This window comes from Microtus oregoni, unplaced genomic scaffold (assembly GCF_018167655.1).
Source record: "Microtus oregoni isolate MIOR12 unplaced genomic scaffold, Mior012 000160F_ref0000428, whole genome shotgun sequence".
Lineage (NCBI taxonomy): Eukaryota > Metazoa > Chordata > Mammalia > Rodentia > Cricetidae > Microtus > Microtus oregoni.
This window is the reverse complement of record NW_024544815.1, coordinates 378,125-402,283: the sequence shown is the minus strand read 5'-3', so window position 1 is coordinate 402,283 and position 24,159 is coordinate 378,125. Positions and strand designations below refer to the sequence as shown.

The 24,159-nt window shown below is 40.6% G+C and overlaps 1 protein-coding gene across 4 annotated transcripts in view; it reads right to left on the bottom strand.

Moving 5' to 3' along the window:
- LOC121445144 (bone morphogenetic protein receptor type-2) overlaps nucleotides 1–24,159 on the bottom strand; it is a 95,617-nt gene that overhangs the window by 24,419 nt on the left and 47,039 nt on the right. For 3 of the 4 annotated variants that reach the window (XM_041647155.1, XM_041647152.1, XM_041647154.1), the window contains exons 4-6: nucleotides 3,214–3,324; nucleotides 1,685–1,776; nucleotides 86–316 (exon numbers count right to left, since the gene is read on the bottom strand). In XM_041647155.1, coding sequence (XP_041503089.1) covers nucleotides 86–316; nucleotides 1,685–1,776; nucleotides 3,214–3,324 — 434 coding nt within the window. The remainder of the gene's footprint in view (nucleotides 1–85; nucleotides 317–1,684; nucleotides 1,777–3,213; nucleotides 3,325–24,159) is intronic. The other variant, XM_041647153.1, reaches the window with a different exon arrangement.

The window sequence follows — 24,159 nt, the reverse complement described above, 5'->3', positions numbered from 1 at the left end:
TAAACAAGCAAAACTCTATAACACATCCAAAAAATCTTTAACAGAAAGCACACTAAATGACAGAAACTTTTTATGAAGAACTTACGTTGGGATAATACTCCATCACCAGCAAATACTCCATGCGTCCATCTGCAGTGAGTCTCTCATCTCCAACTATAAAGCGAGCAATGTTGTCATGCTCCATCAAAGGCACTCTGTAAATGTTTTTTTCATTTATAAAATTCTGACGGTTTGCAAAAGAAAATACTTTTACAGCAACTGGACGCTCATCCAAGGAACCTTTATACACTGCTCCATATCGACCCCGTCCAATCAGCTGCAAGTTTGTTTTTAAAAAGGCAAGGTATTAATTAGTTCATATTAATATTGAACAATTAAATACTTAAAAGAAAAAACAAACAAACTCTAATTCCCCACTATAGACAGCAGCTCTCTTTTGCCCTCAGTTTATTCCAGTACCAAGAAGCAACCGACAGATGTCTGTGTATGGAAAGACTAAGGAACTGTCTACCTCACTAACCAACCTTCCAATAGATGAAAGCTAAACACTGGACAGAACTACAAGAAAACCCTAAATACACTGAGGAGTTAAGAGTGTAAAAGGCACCAAAGCATAGAAGAAAGGGACCCATGTGGTGAGCTGCCAGCTGCTATGGGCTTCAGCTGGAAGGCAGACTACTCAGCTTCGAGCAATGCAACTGAAAATGGTATAGGAGGGTCGTTTGAACGAGGAGAGCTTCTACAGAGTGAGGGGAAGAAGCCTCAAAAGGATGAAACCAGAACAAGAGAATCCAGTGAACACTGATTCTAGCTAAATATAATAACTGAACTAAGATTTGGGCTTCTGCCCAAGTGTTAGGTTTGTAATCTGTGTCCACCAGTTAATAGCTTACAAAAATCAACACACAGGGCTGGAGAGATACTCAGTGGTTGACAGAATGTTCTAACCTTCCAGAGGGCCTAAGCTCGGTTCCCAGCACCCACCTCACAGCTGTGAGGAGTGGCTCACAGTGACCTGTAATTCCAGGTCCAGGAGACCCAACACCTCTTCCTAACCCCCACAGGTCATATGCATATGCACACAGATAACTAAAATAAATTTCTAAAAAACCGCAACCATTAGAAATTAGCCAGAATCTGGGAGCTTACACACAGTACCTAGAATAAAAAATCTACTCCATGCATAAAGAAACAGCAATAGCAAAATGTCACCAGTCTCTTTATTTTGGACTTCTGGGGAATTTTCATTAAAACAGGTTGGGGGATCTACTGTCTTTTTCTTTTCTCTTTTCTTTTTATGTGGTTTATTTGTTTGTTTTTTGGTTTTAGAGACAGGGTTTCTCTATGCAACAGTACTGGCTGTCATGGAATGCACTCTGTAGACCAGGCTGGCCTCAAACTCAGAGATCCACCTGCCTCTGCCTCCCGAGTGTGGGATTAAAGGCGTGGGCTACCATAGACTGGTTCCTTCACTTTATTTTTAAACGGGTCTCACTATAAATATACCTGGAACTATAAAATTACCCTGGAACTTGCTACACAGACCAGGTTGGCCTGGAACCTGAGGAAATCCCCTTGCTTCTGCTTCCTGACTGCTGGAATTACCGGTGTGCACCACCAGCTCCTGACACTTCAGGAGAACAAGGAGCAACCATGCCAGCCAACAGTCGCAGCACAGCCTCACCTCCAGGAGCTTCAGGTTATCCAGGTCCAGAGACGGCTCTGAGGCTGCGGCCTCCATCATGTTCATGCTGTGAAGACCCTGCTTCCGGTCTCCTGGAAAAGTAAGGGATTACTGATGGGAGACTTTCTTAACATGAAAACGCCACCTTTCTAGTATTGCAGTTAAGAAGAGCTACAGCAGGGGTTAGAATAACTCATTAAAATAGGAATCACTGACAAGTGAAGATGAATATTAAGCACCGTGAGAGCAGATTCTGTGAGATAATTCCATGACGACGCAGTATTAAAGTGGAAAATCCTAATACTGAATTCAAGAAAATTTTCACAGAATTATTCAAATGAATGAGTAAGTGCTGATTTCCTAAACAACCCATCACACCTAAGATTTATCAGAACTGGGGTGTGGAGAGATGGCTCAGTGGTTAGAGCACTGATTGTTCTTCTAGCAGACATGGGTTCGATTCCCAGCACCCACACAGCAGCTCACAACTGTCTGTAATTCCAAAGTCTGACACTCTCGCAAAATACCAACGCACATGAAGTAAAAATAAAATCCTTAAAAAAATTATTAGAACTGACCTAGTGAAAAATTACTGACTTTTTCATTTAAAAAAATAGCATTATGGATATACAGTTTTTAAGTTGTTACAGAGGTAATACGAAAGCACTTACAGATCTCTGGTATCTGTGCTTTGACTAAAAGAGTTCAGTGATATGAAAGGCGTAGCGAGTGCGGATTTAGAGTTAAGTAACCTTGCCTGCAAGTAATAACTGTTGCAGTTGGGTAACACACATTTTGGGTAAGTTTAAAACCTCTTGTTGGACGGGAGCTTGGAAGGAGGGCTCAGCAGTCAAGAGCACTGGCTGCTCTTCTTAAGGTTCTTGAGCTCAATTCCCAGCACCCACAGGGTGGCTCACAACCATCTATAATGGAATCTGATGCCTTCTTCTGGCATAAAGCCAATAGAGCGCTCACAGACACATAAAATAAATCTTAAAAAAAAAAAAATATCCTGTCTGGGCTGAAGGGATGGCTCAGCTTTAAGAGAGCTTGCTAGGCTTTCCAAAGAGCTGAGTTCACGTTTCAGCACCCACATTAGGTGGCTCACAACCACCTTTAACTCTAGCTCTAAGATATGCAATGCCATCTCCGGCCTCCTCGGGAAACACACATGCCATGACATACAGAGCCACAGGCAGACACATGAATAAAAATAAAATTTTAAAAAAACTTCTTGTAAAAACTGGGGAGAAATGTTTGTTGAAGCTGAGAATTGGAGCTACTATAGCTCAGAGTTTCTGTTTGTATAAACATTTTCCACAAACATTTTTAAAAAAAGAAGCAACAGGGATGGCAAGATGGCTCAGCTGGTAAAGATGCTTGCCAACAAGCTGGGTGGGGGTGGCGCACCCAGCGTTCAGGAAGCAAAGATAGGCAGATCTCTGTAAAAGAAATTTTTTAAAGAAAATAAATTCTGATTTTAAATGGCATTTTCCTAAACGAGATAAAAAATACTATTTTTTTTTTACCTGTCAATAGTCTGTATCCAAAACATAAGGCGACTATCAAAACAGCTAATACAGAGACTGATGCCAAAGCAATGATTATTGTCTCGTCTCGATTAAATGAATGAGGTGGACCTAAAAGAAAACAGAAAAGTATTTCATTTAATACTGACAAAATAGCCTTTACAACAGCATTATTAATTATTAATATGCAATCAAATCAGTAATATTTTTGCATAAAAAATTAGAGAAAAAAATTAATCAATTTGTGATAGTCATAAATGACATGTTTTGATCACAGATTGTCTTATGTAAACTTAAAATATCTGTCAGGAATGGTCCTAATTATGAAAATATCAACTAGGTGCTGGAAAGAAGGATCACTGATGAAGAGTATATACCGCTCTTTCAGAGTCCCAGCACCCATATCACACAGTTCACAATCACCTGTAACTCCAGCTCTGTATGACCTGACACCTTCTCTGGCTTCTGAGGGTACCTGCAACCATACACACACATATCCTGGCCCCAACATTCATATTTAATTAAAACATATAAAATATCAACCATATCACAGAACAAGACAGTATACTTAAGCACACAGAACTAGAATTTTGAACTATATTATTTTTAAAAAGAAAGGGCTCTTGCCAGGTAGCTGTGGTGGTTTGGATGAGAACAGCCCTCTCACCAGCTAGAGGAACTGTTTGGGAAGGGTTAGGAGGTGTGATCTTATTGGAGGATATAAGTCACTGGGGGTGGACTTTGAGGGTCTTTCTATCACAAAAAACAAAAACAACAAAAACAAAAAAACTAAGGGCAGTAGCTGAGGCTGACCTTGAACTCAGGGCAATTCTTCTGCCTCTGCCTCCTAAATGCTGGGACTACAGGTGTGCACCACTAAGCCCAGCTTCATATTTTGCTTTAAAATGTGGCTTTAAACCATGAGTTCAATAGCTTCAACAGGTTGTTGACTCTGGTGTGCCTTGTTTCCTCATTTATAAGAAGTACCCGTAGCTCACATGTCGATTATGAAGCTGGATGGGGGTCTACGTGCTTAGAAAAGTACAAAGTTCTACGCAGCCAATGCTAATTTAGATCATTAGTATTTAAGCCAGGCGGTGGTGGCGCACGCCTTTAATCCCAGCACTCGAGAGGCAGAGGCAGATGGATCTCTGTGAGTTCGAGACCAGCCTGGTCTATAAGAGCAAGTTCCAGGACAGGCTCCAAAGCTACAGAGAAACAAAACAAAACGGGTCATCAGTATTGATATCTTTAATATTAATGAAAAGGACCTTTCTTTGTGGGCAGCTAAATCTAAATCGAACCTGAAGCTCAGTCCCTCTCTCTCCTTACCTGACCTTGAGAAAAATTCTTTCTACGCGAACCCATGTTTACTGCTAGCAGAACACAAGTAGCTAAATTACAAGGCTATCATGAGCATGGAAACATTTATATGATGGCTCCATTTTAGGGGTCAGATCTTATCGACAGCAAATACCCTTAGGGATAGATGTCCACTAACTAGAAAACACCTACAAGGAGCAGTAGGAGAACAAGGATTCAGCTGCAGTAGCTCTGTGAAGAATAGGAACAAAGAGAAGCTGAAGGATGTATTTGTCAGCATGCTTTAAATAGCTATAAAGAACGACTAGATCCGGCAGTACATATGCAAGGCAGCAGTCTTTACAGAACACAAAATAACCACTTAAAAGTCAGCAGTCTAACGTACAGTGAGCTCTCCTAGGAGTGGCGAGGCCACAGCTACCTACACTTAATCATTCTTTCCATTCGATCGAAATGAAACACACTAAATTTTGAACTTTTAAACTTATCATTCTTGTTTGCTTGTTTCTTTAGACTTTTTTTTTTTTTTGAGAGAGAGAGAGAGAGAGGGAGGGAGGGAGAGAGAGAGAGAGAGACTGAGACTCACTGTGTCTAATTCACTTTGTAAACCAGTCTGGCTTTGAACTCACAAAGATCCTCATCAGTGAGGCTGAGGTTGAGCCTCACTGGTGCTGGGATTAAAAGCACACACCTTTTTTTTTTTTTTTTTTTTTTTTTTTGGTTTTTCGAGACAGGGTTTCTCTGTGGTTTTGGAGCCTGTCCTGGAACTAGCTCTGTAGACCAGGCTGGTCCCGAACTCACAGAGATCCGCCTGCCTCTGCCTCCCGAGTGCTGGGATTAAAGGCGTGCGCCACAACCGCCCGGCAAGCACGCACCATTTTGACTGACAATTTTATCATTCCTTATAGTCAATTAAAATCAAGCATAATATATGTTAAAATTTTCTTAGTTGTGTTCAAACTAGAACTTTCTATAACAAATATGAAACACCTCAATGTCAGGGTTTCTTCAGAAAATTTATCTCAAATTTTGCACAGCCTAACAAAATGCCAAAACCAGTATTTCTAGAAAAGAATGTGTAGATGTGGTGAAATATTCTTAAATTATAAGACAATTATTATATACTAACAGACTTTTTAACATACTGATAACTGTAGTTAACAACTCTTACAGCATATAGTAATTTACTATAGATGGAAAGATTGTGTATAGACACCCATACTGGCTAGGGATCTAACTCAGTGGCAGAGTGTTTAACATACGGATAACTGTAGTTAACAACTCTTACAGCATATAGTGATTTACTATAGATGGAAAGATTGTGTATAGACACCCATACTGGCTAGGGATCTAACTCAGTGGCAGAGTGTTTGCCTAGAATGTGCAAGGCCCTGGATTTGCTCTCCAGCACCACAGAAAGAAAGCCAACCAACTGACCCCTGTCTTCCTCCAAACAACTAAATTCCACCTCAACTAAGGTTACTAGCATGCCTATAATTCTTTTCAAAGATTAAACAGGAAGAAGAAAAGAATAAAGGTTATACACTGCTGATGAGAATACGAAATGGCACTGATGTAACAATTTAGTAGATCCTCAAAAGCTCAGAATTTTCACATTCAGCAGTTCACTCCTAGGCAGACACAAAAAGAACTGAAAGTCAGCGGTCAAATCAAAACTCCCACAGAAACATCAACAGCATCACTAGACACCGTAACTACAAGCAGAAATGCAAATGCTCACACTTGTGAGTCAATAAGCAGATATGGGACACCTAAAAATGGGCACATATTTTATGATTCCATTCATATCCAGAACAGGCAAATCCAGAGAGACAAGAAGCAGGTTAGGAGAGGCCAGGCACAGGAAAAGAGAGTTACTTCTCATTAGATGGAGGATCCCTTGGGGGGTGACGAAATGTTTTGGAACTACACAGAGAAAATGGCTGCCCAATACTGTAAAGTATCGAAGAGTAAATGTTTAATCTAGCTCTTCTGTTATAAAACTGTACCCAGTACAAAACTGCTCACTTTAAGAATGTGTTAAATTCAGACAGGTGTAGCCAGAACCTGGAAACAACCTAGATGCCCTTCAAAGGAAGAATGGATGAAGAAAGTATGGAATATATACACACTAGAACTACGCTGCGGTAAAAAACAATGACTTCTCAAATTTTGCATGCAAATGGATGGAAATTGAAAACATTATCCTGAGTGAGGTAACTCAGACCCAAAAAGATGAATATGGGATGTACTCACTCATAATTGGTTTCTAGCCATAAACAAGGGTCACGGAGTCTACAATTGGTGATCCCAAAGAAGCTAAGTAAGAAGAACCTTCATCTGGTGATGGATGGAGATAGAGACAGAGACCCACACTGGAGCACTGGACTGAGCTCCCAAGGTCCCAATGAGGAGCAGAAGGAGGGAGAACATGAGCAAAGAAGTTGGGACCACGAGGGGTGCACCCACCCACTGAGACAGTGGAGCTGATCTATTGGGAGCTCACCAAGGCCAGCTGGACTGTGACTGAAAAAGCATGGGTTAAAACCGGACTCTGAACATGGCGAACAATGAGGGCTGATGAGAAGCCAAGGACAATGGCACGGGGTTTTGAACCTACGTAATGTGCTGGCTTTGTGGGAGCCTATCCAGTTTGGATGTTCACCTTCCTAGAAATGGATGGAGAGGGGAGGACCTAGGACTTACCACAGGGCAGGGAACCCTGACTGCTCTTTGGACTGGAGAGGGATGGGGAGAGGAGTGGGAGGAGGGGGAGGGAAATGGGAGGCTGGGAGGAGGTGGAAACTTGTTTTTTTTTTTCTCCTTTTCTCAATAAAAAAATGAAAGAAAAAAAAATTCAGACAGGTGGTGGTGGCTCACACCTCTAATCCCAGCACTCAGGATACAGAGGCAGGTAGGTGGATCTTCATGAATTTGAGGCCAGCCTGATCTACAAGAGCTAGTTCCAGTTCAAGACCAGCCTGGTGGCCGGGCGGTGGTGGTGCACGCCTTTAATCCCAGCACTCAGGAGGCAGAGGCAGGCGGATCTCTGTGAGTTCGAGGCCAGCCTGGTCTACAAAGGGAGTTCCAGGACAGGCTCCAAAGCTACAGAGAAACCCTGTCTCGAAAAACCAAAAAAAAAAAAAAAAAAAAAGACCAGCCTGGTCTACAGAGCAAGTTCCAGAACAGCCAGTACTACACACAGAAAAACCCTGTCTGGAAAAATCAAACAATTTGTTTAAAAAAAAAAAAAACCAACAAGAATTTGTTAAAACTCAAAACGGAAATCTTATTTCAACATACATACAATTAAATAATGTTTTTTAAACACAAGATCTATATAAATATTTTAAGTGCCTATAGATTATCTTCTCTTATTAAGATTATTAAACACTAGGCTGGTAAGATGGTGGAAGGAAAACTAATTAGCAAAATATGTCTCTGATCTCTACATATGTAGCAAGGCACTGACCCCATCTCATGCACAGACACGCACAAACATGTGCGCGCACACACACATATACACACCCCCTAAAAAACAAAACTAATATAGTACACCTCCCCGTCCAAGGAGCTATATTACAGGATGCTTCTAATAGCACTGAATAGAGAATAGAATTACTACTCCTAATTTGTGGGTTCCAGATTTGTATATACACCTAAACATTACCTAAAAGTACTTGGGAGAAATCCAGAAAATTTCAAAGAACAAAACTTGAATTTGCCACACTAACCACTACCATGAATCCACATGAAGGAGTGATGTTTAAGATGACCAGCTGCAGCTCCTGCACAGATCTTCAGTCTCTCTCCAGGTCTCACTTGTACAGTACATAGTTAGACCTACGCTGTTTGTTAGTTCTGCACATATGCAGGCTTTTTTGTCTTTATTTTCTAAATAAATATAGTAATAAGAACTATTTATATAGCATTTACATTGTATTAGCATTATTAGTAACCTAAAGATGACTTTTAAAAATGAAGATAAGGCCGGGTGCTGGTAGTGGTGCACGTCTTTAATCCCAGCACTTGGGAGGCAGAGGCAGGTGGATCTCTGTGAGTTCGAGGCCAGCCTGGTCTGCAGAGCAAGTTCCAGGACAGGCTCCATAGCTACAGAGAAACCCTGTCTCAGATAAGTCAAAATATCTGGGAAGGCATGCATGGATTGTATGTAAATATTTGCCATTTCAGAGTTTATACAGTCAGGCTTCAGGGCATCTGCTAAGAGCACTGAGGAATGTGTGGTTTTATTTTTCTTATATCGCTGAGAAAGTTTATAAATTAAGCGTAGCACAGCAAGAGGTGAACCATAAATGACAACAGAATAACTTACAGAGACAGTGAGTAAGGCTGTCAGCATCACTCTGGCCCTCTGGGAACATTCCTACATACAAGGCAGGAAGCAGACAGGCATGGTGCTGCGGCAGTGGCGGAGAATTTCATATCGTGATCCACAGGCAGCAGGCAGAGGGGACTGAGCCTGGTGTGGGCTTCTGAAACCTCAGAGCCTCCTTATGTAAGGCCACACACCCTAATCCTTTAGACTCACTAGGGACCACGCATTCAAGTACAGGAGCTTATGGAAGCCATTCTCATTTACACCACCACAGGACACATGCCGTATGAATACTCCAGAAAATAGATATTTCACATTCGGAATGGTGCGGAATAGTGTTAGATTTAATAGCATTACTCTGAACTGTGTACAGTTAAAAATTTATGAATTGTTCATTTGTTAATTTTACCATTTAATATTTTTCCTTCTTTTTCTTTCAGAAGGTGAAACCTTGGGTTAAACAAAACCACTATATTTTGTTTTACGAAACAAATTTATTTATTTATTTATTTATTGGTTTTTTGGGACAGGGTTTGGGGCCTGTCCTGGAACCAGCTCTTGTAGACCTGGCTGGCCTCAAACTCACAGAGATCCACCTGCCTCTGCCTCTGCCTCTGAGGAGATTAAAGGTGTGTGCCACCACCACCCGACATGAAAACAAAATTTTTGCCGGGCAGTGGTAACGCATGCATTTAATCCCAGCACTGTCTAGACAGAGCTAGTTCTACGACAGCCAGAGCTACACAGAGAAAGCCTGTCTTGAGAACTAAAAACTCTCATTGGACATGATGATGCACACCAGTAATCCTAGCAGAGGAAGGGAAGCAGAACAATCAGGGTTCAGGACCATCCTCACCAGTACAGTCTGAGGTTAGCCTGTGCTTTTTCTCAGAAAACCAAACAAAAATAAACACAACTTTTCTTTTCCCCCTGAGACAAGGTTTCTCTGTGTAGCCCTGGCTGTCCTGGAACTCACTGAGATCCACCTGCCTCTGCCTCCAGAGTACTGGGATTAAAGGCGTGCACCACCACCACCTAGTTGCATTTACTAGTTTAAGATATCAGCTCCATGGGGGCTGGAGAGATGGCTCAGCGGTTAAGAGCATTGCGTGCTCTTCCAAAGGACCTGAGTTCGGTTCCCAGCAACCACATGGTGGCTCACAACCATCTGTAATGGGGTCTGGTGCCCTCTTCTAGCCTGTAGGCATATATGCAAACAGAATATTGTATCCACAATAAATAAATAAATATTTAAAAAAAAAAAGATATCAGCTCCTGCCAGAGCTCCCACGACTGTGCTGGGGACCAAACTGTGTCCCACTCCCCGATGCTCATATCCCAGTGTGATGGGGTTTGGCCCTGCAGAGACCGAAGCTCTATGGTAAAACTTTCATGATGGGATTAGTGCTTCAGAAGATGGGAGGTAGTGGTGGACACCTTTAACCTCAGGACGTAAGAGGTGGAAACAATAGAATCAGGGGTTTCCAATTTTGCCTACATAGAGAGTTTGAGGCCAACTGGGGCTACACCAGACCCTGACTCAAAATATTTTTAGGAAGAAAAAGATGTTTCATTTTATGTTTTACGTCCCGAGTTTCACAATGCTAAGTAAACACTGCATCGCTGAGCTACAGCCCCAGGACCCAGCACCAGTTTTCTCATGATTCATCTAGTTTTAAATTGTAGAGGTTATTTTCCTTATTTTATAACATCTTTTGAAGTATAAAAAATTTAACCTTAAAGTACAATCTATTGGGGGCTGGAGAGATGGCTCAGAGGTTAAGAGCACTGACTGCTCTACCAGAGGTCATGAGTTCAATTCCCAGCAACCACATGATGGCTCACAACCATCTGTAATGAGATCTGGTGCCTTCTTCTGGTGTGTGTGAAGCAGAATGTTGTACACATAATAAATAAATAAATTAAAAAAAAGTACAATCTATTTTCTTCTTTTGTTGCCTGTTATTTTGGTATCACATCTAAAAATCTGCTGTCAAATTCAGTCATAAAGATTAATCCCATCCTTTCACACATCACACAGGCAGACTATGATGGGGTGGGGAAACAGTCAAGTAGGAGAGTATGGGGGGTATGCATACCCACCAAAATAGAAAGTATTTTATTCTCAAACACCAACACCTCTGGGAGCTGAGAGTAGCTTAGTATAGCAGCGCTTGCCCGACCTGAGAGGCACCACTACCTGGAGGGCGGAAAGGCCTCCCTTCCTGTTGCTCTAAACACTCCGTATTTTTTTTCCCACAGAGTAAAAGGTATTTAAATATACAACTGAAAATGGAAAAATAGGAGCATGAAATTCATTAACTCAAAATAGAGAGGGTGGAAAGGTGTCAAGGGACTTTTAAACACATTAAATGCCACACTAATGGCTAAATGTCTCAAATAAGGGACATTCCAGGTTCTGTCATATGGTCTAAAACTTGAAGTCACCGAAAAACTGCCAGGAATAATACTTTAATATGTGTATCTGTGTGAACTCATTTTTACTTCTTCAAATAACTCTTTTTTTAAAAAAAGATTTTTATTTTAATTATGTATATGCATGCATGTCTGTGTGTGGGTATGTGTGTGTGTGAATGCAGGTGTTCCTGGAGGCCACAAGTGTTGGAGCCCTCGGGAGCCTGAGAATAGGTAGTTGTGCCGCCTGCTGTGGGTGCTGGGAAACAAACGTGGGTTCTCCACAAGAGTGGTATGAGCTTTTTGTAAAAAAACAAAAAAATTAATTAAAATACAATCACACCCCACAGTGGGCTCTTAAGTCATCTCTCCAGTCATTAAAAATAATTCCTTTTATCCAATGTTACATATACCATACCTGAAATGTCTTACTGCTCAGCCCTAATATACCCCTTTTCCTCTTTTAGTTTTCTTGGTTAGATATTCAGCCAAACATAAGCAATGCTAAGCATGCCCGTGTGCAATGGCTGGGCTTTCACAAGCGAGTACTTCCTGAGTGCGGAACAGACAGGGCCTCCGCTGTCTGCCTCATTGGAGCCTGGGATGTTTCTGTTTACAAACCCTGGAGCCAGGCGGGGGCTCCTGCTCAGGCAGGCTGTCTGCTTCCTTACTACACTCGGCTTTTGTGTGGGTCTGTGTCAAAGAAAGAACAACATTGTTACATGTGCAGCAACCAGCAGGGAGAAGTTCAAATAAAACACACTGGTGGTTATGTCAGCTGCTTAATCTTTAACCACTTGCGCAGAGAAGCAAATTAGGGCTTAGATTTGTCTTTTTTTAGAGAAATGTATTTTTCATAAAAGCAAAGGAATACAGTTTCAACATTAAAACAATTAATGTAAGAAGAGTTTAGTGAATTTCTGAGATACTAATTAAGATTGCTAAATTACTTCCAAACTATATCACATAGTTCAGTATTTTAAACAAGTATTTCTATAAAGAAGGAATAATGTTGACTTAACTAATATGCCTGGAATGGTACCTATATAATAACCACAATCAGATTACTATTTATTTTTAGTATTCTTGAACAAACTGAATAAATAGGGGAGGAGTTTGCATTTCTTTTTACTTTTCGGTCAGTTTTTAACACTAAATATTTAAGGCCAGTTTAACTCGTCTGGTTAAACATTCTGACTAGTTCTTACGTTACACAAAACAAAAATAAACAAAAAACTATGGTGTCTAATTGTCAAGACATTTTATGTCCAATTTACAAAAGAAAAGCAGAACAAGGAACATACACACATACACACGATAAAGTTAAAATAAAACAGAAAAAAAGAAAAAGGTCATTAAAGAGTAGAGAAACAAAAACAGACATCTAATATCTGACTTCTTTTCCTTTTAGCTTATTTTTCTTAAAAAAAAAATTGTGTTTAATGTGACATCACGTATGCCTGACACTGTGTGTGCGCACCGACCTCACAGGAGCTCACGTAGGTCAGGAGAGGGCGTCAGATCATCTGGAACTGGAGTCACAATGGTGTGAGCCACCCCTGTGGTGCTCTTAATTGAACATCTCCCCTGCCCAGTTTTACTTTTTATAATTATTTTATTCCTTGCTTTTCAGTTACTTAGTTATGATTTCCCTCTTTTTTGTAAGTTTATTTACTTTAAAATCTGAAATGAAGGTAAGGAAAATAGTCTGTGAACCCGAGAGTAACAGAAGCACAAACACTGATGTCACTTACATGAACAAGGGGCTGGGGTGCTCAGATCCTAAGATCAAAGGTACAAGTGCAGTCAGTCACCAAGGCTTTGGAGGAATCAAGTAGTGGGGAGGGGCTAAATAAGTGTGGCTTCGATTTGCAAGATATGAAAGACTTTTAGAGACTCACTATACAACAGTGTAAACATACGTACAAGCCCTAAGCTTTACACTTAAAAATGGTGGTCTGTGGGGCTCAAGAGACGGCTCGGCGGTTAGATTCCCCTTTTTTAGAAGAAAATTTATTTTTTAAATAGTGATTATATACAGATGAATAAAAATAAAATTCAGTAGTACAAATGTCAATGTTTATAGAGTACTGATACTGTTAGCATATCATAACATGTAATCATCTAAGTTAGATCCTGAAATGTCTTATTTACACTCAAAATATTTCTTAAATTTATGTCTCAATTTTTGAATGAGCAATACACTGACATGAAAACATAGAGCTATTGAGTGTCTTTTTTGTTGTTGTTGGTGGTGGTTTTTTGTTTTGGTTTGGTTTGGTTTTTCAAGATAGGGTTTCTCTGTGTAGCTCTGGCTGTCCTGGAAATCCCTCTGTAGACCAGGCTAGCCTAGAACTCACAGAGATCCTCCTGTTTCTGCACCCTGAGTGCTGGGATTAAAGGCGTGCACCATGACTGCTCAGCTGAAGTGCCATCTTAACATGCCTACTCTCAACAATGCACGCACATGCACACACATATCTGTGTTCTTTCAAATTTTCCTTATATATGTACGATTCAGAAATCATCCTCTTTTAATATTCCCTTGATGCTTTTCTTGTATTTAGTCTGGACATATTTTTAAATGATTCTAAAACTCATCCTATTTCTTTATATTATTATGGCAAAGTAAGCTGACCCTATCCTCGACTTATGGACATTCAGTTACTTCTGTTTTGCTGTAGCAATGCTCCAATGAATAACTTTGTTTCTATTCATTTTAAATCACACACTTTTAAAAAGATTTATTTATTTCATGTGCATTTGCATTTTGCCTACATATATGTCTGTGGGAGGATGTCAGATACCCTGGAACTGGAGTTACAGACAGTTGTGAGCTGCCACGTGGGTGCTGAGAATTGAACCTGGGTCCTCTGGGAGAACAGTCAGTGTTCTTAACTGCTGAGCCATCTCTGCAGTTCCCTAAGTCACACACATTACATTAACGTGCTGGGTAATCTTGGGTGTCAGGCTGACTATATCTGAAATTAATTAAAATCCAAACAGCTGGGTACACCTGTGAGGGATTTCCCTGAATGATTATTTGAGGTGCACCCTAAATCTAGGTCATCCCTCTGGTGCAGCCCACTTAAATGAATGGAAAAAAGGAAATCTTTGCTTTTGACCTGCTTACCCTCACTGTAACGGACAAGTTCACCTATCCCGCTGCTGAGGCATTACTTTGTTGGTATGTATATAGTTTACTTCTTGGGATTCCAATATAAACGGAAGACTAGCAGCACTCTGGAATTCTCTGGGATTGCCGAGACACTAGAATCCTGAGGACTGAACAACTACTGTACATTTTGCCTTCTCTCTCTGCCAGGAGACAGCCACTGTTGGATTACTCAGCCAGAGCCTGCAAATCACTTTGATAATTTCCTAGACTAGGGGCTGGAGAGATGGCTTGGTGGGTAGGAACATTGGCTGTTCTTCCAGAGCACCTCACTGTGGCAGCTCACAACTGTCTCTAAGTCCAGTTCCAGAGGGCCAAACTGACACCCTTACACAAGAGAAACACCAACGTGTACACAAAAATAAATAGTAAAAAAAAATAATAAAGCCCTAGACTAATGCAACAAAAGGACCAATTCTCAGAGACAGAACTCCTGAGTTTGAAATTTATTCTCTGGGTTTTTCTTTTCATTGAGTGAATTAAAGAAAGTAGAACATGCAATGTACTCCAGCACTTTCAAAGAGTTATTAATCATGAAACACATTCATGAATTAAAACCACCACACATGAATAATACCAACCATACCCCTGCAAGATCTCTGTAATGATCCAAGTATCTGTCCCCCTGAATCTGCAGCCACATGGATTGTGTTCCTATGACATTACTAACAATTAGTAATCGAAAGTCAGACCAGGATCATGCGCTGTGTCACACAGCAATCCTTTCACATTTATCACCATGGAATAACTTCCAAATGGCTAACAACTTAAGTAAATATTTTAGAAAACAGAACTGAACATCTCGGGTGCTTAGACTTTCAAATACTCAGGCAGCTGAATTAGCTCAGGCTACTGTAATATATATCAGGTAGAACAGTTAAGAGTGTTGATTTATTTCCTTACAAGTCACATAAACAAAATTTATTCAGAAATTTTGCTCAAATATTTGAAGTTGTCAGAAAATTGCTAAAGAGCTCATGCTGTTTCTCCTGGGAAGAGTACTAACCTGGAATCACATGGATGAGGTGGAAAAAGAGGATGCTGGGAAAATGGGAAGTCCATGACAACATCCTAAGGATGTCTGTATATGTGATTAGAAAGACTTGTCACTAGAGCCTAGGTCAAAAAGCACCATGAAGGAAGACACCAAAGAGCAGGCAAAGGACAGCCAGGAAGCTAAGGACAGTGGCATGGCGGGATGGGATGGGGGGAGGGGGGGAGATACTGAGACAAGAATTCAGACTGTGCCCTTGGAATATACTAAGGTATTTCCTAGACTGTCTTAGGTTCCAGATATCTCGGGGAGACCTTTCTTTTTCCCCTAGTCTACCAAATGCTGAGTCACAAAGCCTGGGCTGATCACCTAACTTACACGCACAGACAGGATGTGCGGGAAGCATTGTCCAGGTATAAAAAGCACAGCAGGGGTAGTTTAGACCGTGGTGGCTTCTTGGGCATGGCAATGTGATTTTATGGTAGTCAACCCTAGAAGGAATTAACTCAATAAACACCTTAGCTTCAATCCTCCAGTCTCCAGGAACTCACTGTGCAAACCAGGCTGGCCTCAAACTCACAGAGATCCTCTTGCCTCTGCCTCTTGAGTGCAGGGATTAAAGGCATGCGCCACCAAACCCAACATATTCACATTCTCTTTTATCTTCTCAACTCAGAAAAAAAAAATGTGACTTTAGACAAGACTCTAATGGATATTTTTTAATAGATTTATTTTTATTTTATGTGCACTGGTGTTTTACCTGAATATATGTCTGTTAAGAGGGCATGGGATCCCCAAGAGCTTACAGATGGTTGTCGGCCAACATGTGGGTGCCGGGGTTGAACCCTTTATTAACTTCCTATTATATGAGATAAGATAGTCTCCAATAAATGTTGTTCACTGGTGAGTATGAACCTTTTATATTTGCAGACAGTAGCTCTCTAATCATACAATATACTGAACCCATTAGTTAATTGGGTGAGGGCCTTTTGCTTTTATTAAAGTGACAATTTTATATAGTATAATTTATTTCTAATGATACAAAACATGTTGAAAACTGCAAAACTATGTGCAGATACACTTACACCACCAGCACTTGAAACTGATTCACCTTCATTACAATTTGCTGTGTTGCCATGGTTTGAACATGACCTCCTATGTCCATACAGTGAAACTTAATATCCAATGCAAAGGTGGACTCTTTATAAAGGATAGTTAAGCCAAGAGAATTTTGCCCTTATGATGGGTTAATAAAGTTATAGGTGTTTGTTCCCTATAAAAAGGATGAGTTTGGGGGGCTGGAGAGATGGCTCAGTGGTTAAGAGCATTGCCTGCTCTTCCAAAGGTCCTGAGTTCAATTCCCGGCAACCACATGGTGGCTCACAACCATCTGTAAAGAGGTCTGGTACCCTCTTCTGGCCTGCAGACATGCACACAGACAGAATATTGTATACTAAATAAATAAATATTTAAAAAAAAAGAAAGGATGAGTTTGGGCCCAGTGTGGTGGGGCACACCTTTAATCCCAGCACTCAGGAGGCAGAGGCAGGGGGACTTCAGAGGTTATGTCCAGCATGTTCTACAGAGCAAGTTCCAGGATGTCCAGTTTAGGCAGAGAAGGAACTGTCAAAAACAAAAAACTGGTGAAAATGTATTTGAAAGAGGGGGCCATTTACTAGTCCCAGAAAAAAGCAGAATTTGGCACCTTTGGCCATATGGTTCTAGCTTTAAAGTCAAGGACATAAGAAAGGGTTCACAATATCTCCCTCCTTGACTAAGAAAAACCACTGAGGCCAGGCACATGTCAGGAGTGTCCCTGAATGGAGGCCCAGAGAGGCCACTGTGTGAAGCTGTAAGTTTAAGCCTGGATTGCCTTGGAGATGCCAGAGTCGTGGGATCTGTACACATAGCCAAGAGAGCTGCTAGCAGGGAGTGGAACCAGCCCAAGAAAGAGAAGTCTGTTGTAGTCAACAGAGCCAAAAGAAGTGGGAGACCTGAGGAGTGCTTTGATACCAGACACGGAGATGCAGAGTTTAGGGTTCACTCTGTTGGGTTTTGGTCTTGCTTTGGTCCAGTGTTTCTTCACTAAGTTCCCCTTCCCCACTTCGGGAACTGTAATGCATATCCTGCGTCCTTACATGTCAGAACTATGTGATCTGATTTTTCATTTTGATTTTAGAGGGGACTGAACTAAAGATTACACAAGTCTCAGAAGAGACTGAACCATTAAACAGTGCTGATACTGTGACGGACTGTGGGAACAAATGCATTTTGTATCATGATATGGCTACAAGCCTATGGGGGCCAGGGAGTGGAATACCAAGACCCCATTATAGACGGCTGTGAGCCACCATGTGTTTGTTGGAAATTGAACTCAGGACCTCTGGAAGAGCAGCCAGTGCTCTTGATTGCTGAGTCATTTCTCCAGATTCTATTCTTGCTTTTTGTTTTTTGGGGTTTTTTTTTGGGGTGGGGAGTTCCAGACAGGGTTTCACTGTTTAGCTCTGCCTATTCTGGAAATCGCTCTGTAGACCAGACTGGCCTTGAATTCACAGAGATCCGCCTGTCTCTGCCTCCCAAGTGTGCCACTACTGCTGGCTCCAGATCCTTTTTTAATAAACTTAAAATCATCAATTACTTTCTTAAAATATGCACACTTTTTGTTCTCTTTTTTACTTTTAATAAGTATAAAATGCAACTTGTTTTGCCTCTTAAACAAAGATCTTGAGCCATCCTTACTTCCCATTTTTCTCTTTAATTAAATGCCTTACAGAAACACTAAACACCGAAGCATTATAAAGTTATAGTAGCTCACAGCCTATTTGTGGCCCCATGCCTGTATTGGCTTTTCTGATTGTGGGCTTGCTTTCTTACTCTGGTGTGAGATAAAGATATTTGTTGCCAGATATCAGAAATTATAATTTCTAATCTTAACAACACAGAATAAATTATGATGTTATTTCCTAAACTTGGATTTAGAGGCAATTCAATCTCTGTTTTCTCATTGTTTGGCCCAACTTCAAAGTAATGAATGATGTAAGTAAAAGAAAATAAAAGAATTCTACATGTATATCCTGGCACACAAGAACTTCCAAGGTTCAATAAAATAAAATAGATTTATTCAGTTAAACATATATATACAATTTTTTGCCTGCTTTTCTACTGACTTAATTATCTTATTTATACAATTAGGGAGTTTAATTATAGCTATTTCAGATATCTTATTATGAAAATGTTCTAATAAATTCCCAAAAATACAATAATTATGTACTTCTTTCAAATTATGACTTTATAAATACATGAAAATTTCTTCAGGGTATAACGAGATAAATAAATATTATAGCTTAGATATCATCAACTTAGAAACTAATTTTATTTAAGATTATATGATGCACATGCATACATACAGGCAAAAAATTCATATACATAAAATAAAATTATAAATATATATAAAGCTTGTAGTTACACAATTTAAGAAAATATTAAATAATGAAGGAAACGCATAATTCTTACTGTTACACAGTTAAAGTGAAAATCATGACAGGGTTCTTAAATTTTTAGAAATATGATTGAATATTTTCAAAAAAAGAATCTATCCCCTCACCCAGCTCATAATAAAAAATAAATGTGGCCATTATGTAGGGATATTTTGTTTATGTTTTAACAACTAAAGTTTGCCTGAAGATCAGAGAGGCAGTGCAGCCAGCCACTAGAGAGACCTTTTACTTCTTCCAATGCTCAGACCGAAGGGACGATCCTGTCCTCAGACTGCATCTCCAGACTCCATCTGTCTACCAAACCTCAGCTGCCCTGAGCGCCTGTCTCCTCCCGCCATATCATTGCTGTCTCCATACATCCCGCCATATATTCCTCTCTCCACCCAGGCACATCACTCCCGTCTCCACCTCCCTAGTGCTGGGATTAAAGGCGTGGGATCACCTTTGTGTGAGCTCTGTTTCTCTTTTGGACAGAGTCAATCTTGTGTAGCTGAGGGTAGCCCTAAACTAACAGAGATCCTTCTGCCTGTGTGTCCTGATTCCTGGGATTAAAGGTGTGTGCCATCACTCCTTGGCCTCTAGTGGCTTAACTCTGCACTCTGATCTTCAGGCAAGCTTTATTTGTGAAAATACAAAGTATCATTGCATTTCCCTTTTGCAGGACGAAGTCTGGAGAGACAGTCTGCGGACAGGATCACCCTTTCAGTCTGAGCATTAGTAGAGGTAAAAGGTCTCTCTAGCGGCTGGCTGTTGCCTCTCAGATCTTCTGGCAAGCTTTATTTGTTAAAACATAAACAAAGTATCCCCGTACCACTGCTTGTGTACTGATGAAACACAGCCTGGAGTCAGAACACTCAGAATTCAATCTTGGCTACCACTTGTTAGTTATATAACACCAGGCAAATTACTTTTACATACCTAAGCCTTACTGTCCTCAACATAAAATAAGAAGGCAATTGTAACTATTTCACAATGTTTCTGAAAGGGTTAAATTAAAATTTTAAAGCATATGAGTAATAAAAGAACAGTGTGTGCTACACACTGAGTGTTCAGGCGCTCAGCTGACATCACTGAACACCGCGTGAACAAGTTTAACTGCTGGGCTTATCCCACATGGAATAACATTCTTTACCACTTGAAGTTTAACACAAGTATTTCATGAATAAAACCCCATTAAATAGCTATCTACAATTACTGTCTTAAGATGAGTGGGAAACCATGCAAACAGCAGAACTATTAAGGAGTGAAGAAAGGGCAGTGCCTAGAGAAAGTTAACAGATTCCAGGGACACCAGGCACAAGATAAACTGTGCATCCCCTCTTCATAAAGTAAGCTCTCAAAGGAAAGAAAAGAAGTTAACTTTTCTTATTTTCATAATTTTGCCTCAAGTCAAGTCTACTTTAAATTGTATATAAACAGGTACAGAATTACCTATATTTTTTAAATTTAGATTTATTTTTATTTTATGTGTATGTATCTTGCCTGCATGCCTATATGTGCACTATGTAGTGTAGTGCCTGCGGGGGCCAGAAGAGGGCGTGGATCCAGTGTGAGTCACAGACGGTTGTGATCCACCATGTGAATGTGGGATGTTGAACCTGGGTCCTCTGTTATCTCCCCAGCCTCTGAGCTATCGTCCCAGCCCCAAGAACTACTTAGCACTTTTTAAGGTTCCCATAAAATGAAAGCAATCAAATATGTTCTAGAAGTCTAAAACAGACTACAGAGAGGAGAAAAATCTTTGAAAACTGAAAATTGGGGTACAAAAAAATCTAAGGCAGTAATTATGAGCCCTTAAACCTTGTCTCTGGACAGTCTGGCCTTAGAAAATTATCTGTTAATATTCTCTTGACTGGACAGACTTGCGGCCTCTGATGGCAATCTCAGATCTCAACTACTAGAATTACAGAAAAAATATTAGCTTGGAGTTCTAATTATAAAATTATTTTTCTTAATGACAGTAATTAATCTCCAAGGAAGATTCAATAAGTAACTAAGCTTCAGTTGCCAAAACTGGAAACGGCAATGGCTTTTTTACTTCTCAGAAACCCGGTTTTTGCCTCTGTGGGCAACTGCACACATGTGGCAGACACTCACACAGGAACACACATACACATAATTAACGTATAGTTTCTGAGGCTAGAGAAATGGTCCAGCAGTTGAGAGCGCTCACGGCTCTTCCAGAAGACCCTCAATGGTGGATCACAACCATCTGTGACTCCAGTTTCAAGAGACATAAGGCTCTCTTCTGGCCTCTGCAGCACCAAGCATACTGCACACACATATATGAAACCAAAGCGCCTATATACACAAAAACTTCTAAGTGCTTTTTAAAAGAAATGAGATGTTCAGGTAAAAATAACCTTCAAGGAAATGATCAGAATAAACAAAGAATACTAAGTACTTTCTGCTATGTCCTAGAATGTAGCCTTACTATGTAGAGTGATGCAGTGTTCTCTTTATAAATCCTAAAAGAGGCTCTATTTTTCAAGGATGTTTGTTTGAAAATGTGATCATATAATGGTATGTAGTAAGGGAAAGTTTTCTGGGTTCTAGTATTACTTTAAAAATTAAAAGCAGTGCCTAAAATATTCTGATACTTTTCTTTTCTGAGACAGGGTTTCTCTGTGGATCAGCCCTGGTTTTAGAGCTTTTGGAGCCTGTCCTGGAACTCTCTCTGTAGAACAGGATGGCCTCGAACTCAGAGATCTGCCTGCCTCTGCCTCTTGAGTGCTGGGATTAAAGAAGCATGGCACCACCGCATGGTCTGATGCCTCATTTATGAGGTGTAGAGACAAGGAACTAAAAGTAGTGTTTTGTACTTAAGAATGAATATAAATGAGGGGCCAATAATTTCTGTTTTGATCTGCACTTGCTCTTCTAATTATACAGTCTTTGTCTTCTTAGCAGGAAGCAGTACCCAGCTTTCAATAGACATACCTTCATTATATAGGGGACGTTTTTAAATTTTATTTTGTGTGTATGGAGGTTTTGCCTGCATAAATGTCTGTGTACCACATGTGTATAGAAGAGGGGCATCAACTTAATTTCTTAAAATATTTTTTATGGACCCAGGTGGTGGTGGTGCACGCCTTTAATCCCAGCACTTGGGAGGCAGAGGCAGGCAGATCTCTGTGAGTTCGAGGCCAGCCTGGTCTACAAGAGCTAGTTCCAGGACAGGCTCCAAAGCTACAGAGAAACCCTGTCTGGGGGGAAAAAAAAAAAAAAAAAAAAAACACCAAAATTCCTTTCAAGATATTTCATAATTTATATATTTGTACAAACTCTTTGTTTGTGTATTCAGCATTTACTGCATTCTCACTATATGCCCAACAATATAATGGTTCATAGGGACAAAAAGGCAATTTTTTAACTTAATTTAAAAATTTTTTATTTATATATGAGTATTCTGCATGCATATATGTCTGTGCACAATATACATGACTAGTGCCCTCAGATGTCAGCAGACAGCACCAGATGGGACTAGACTTACAGATGTTTTGAGCCACCATGTGGATGCCAAACCTCAAAACTGGGTCTTCTGGCCATTGAGCCATCTCTCCGGCCCAAAGGGGCACTTTTTAAGAAGAAACAAGTCTGGTGCAAGGCTCGGGGGGTGAAAACAGGAAGATTTTGGGTTTGTAGCTAGCCTGGGCTACACGGAGTTAGAGGCCAGTCTGGACTAACAAGGTGCTGGGGGGGGGGGGGGGGAGATAGCCTCTTTACAGTCCTTCAAACTGCAGTATGGTTATGTCAGTAAGATGCAATTATTATACGCCCAGATTTTTATTTTCGTTCTTATTTTATTAGTCTAGGTATTTTGCTTGAATGTTGTCTGTGCACCAGGTGCATGGCTGGTGCCCATGGAGACCAGGAAAGGGGAAGAAAAGAGAGGCCCTGGAACTGGAGTTACAGACAGTTGTGAGCGATCATGTGGGTACCGGGATCAAGCCTGAGTCCTCTGCAAGAGCGGCCAGTGTTCTTAACAACTGTGTCATCTCTCCAGCCCCCAGGATTTTTGTTTAGCACAATAATTATTTTCAAGATCATTATGTATTTTTCATAGTATTTATTGGTATGTTTACTTATTTACTAAGTTTTTTTGAAGCAGGATCTCATAAAACCCAGAGTGGTCATGAATTTGCTAAATAACTGAGGTTGGCCTTGAGCTTTGCCTCCTCCTATCTCCACTTCTCCAAGTGCTGGGATAATAGGTACTTACCACTTTTCCTGAGTTTAGAGCTGTTTGCTTCAACAGTTACATAGTATTTCATATGAAACAGATATTTTCCTCATCTGCTGTCTTATTTTTATCTATTTAGACTACTGAACCACATACTGTTGTCAGTGAGGTTTGATACTGAGACAATGTTAAAGCGTCCACTTATTCACTTGACCCACGTTGGCCCTTAGCACACTCTATGTTGAGTGCATGTGTGGACACACATGTAGGTACCTGTGTGCATACAGTGTGTGTGCACTTATGCGTGTGCACAGGAAGCCTGATGTAATTCCTGATGTTTTCTGAGAGAAGGCCTCTCTCACTAGGACCTAGGCTTGCTGGACAGCGAGCTCCATTCTCTGCCTGTCTGTCTCCCCAGAGCTGAGATTGCAAGCCCATGCCAATGTGACCGGCTTTTTCTTTTTTTATGAGTTCTGGGGACAGAACATTTTTGCCGTTAATTATGGGACAGTCTAGTCATTATAGCAGTTCAATTACTGCTTAGCTGAAAAGTCCTTTTAGCATTTCAAAATTAGAGCTGGAAAGATGGCTTGATGGGTTAAAGCATCTAATGCTCTTGCAGAGAATCCAAACTTTGGATCTCAACACCACACAGAGCAGCTTACAACCACTTGTAATGCTACCGTTTCCTTCTGGCTTCCTCTGACCCTTGCACTCACAGCCTCAAGCAGATTCTTAGGACAAGGGCAAAAAGCACCACATTCTTTGCCAAGATATCACAAAAATGGACTCTAGGCTAGTCACTACTATTATTCCCCTCTGAACCCTCTTGCGCTTGTCTGCCAAAGCCCACATCACTCTCAGCACTACTGTCTTCCCAGCTCCTAGTGTGAGCTTCCAATGACCTAGTATGGCCATTCAACCACTTACAGCATTAAACCACTCTCTTAATACAAAGTCTCATACATTCCCCCAAAAATACCTGTCACAGCAACATGCCATTCCCTGGTACCAACTTCTGCC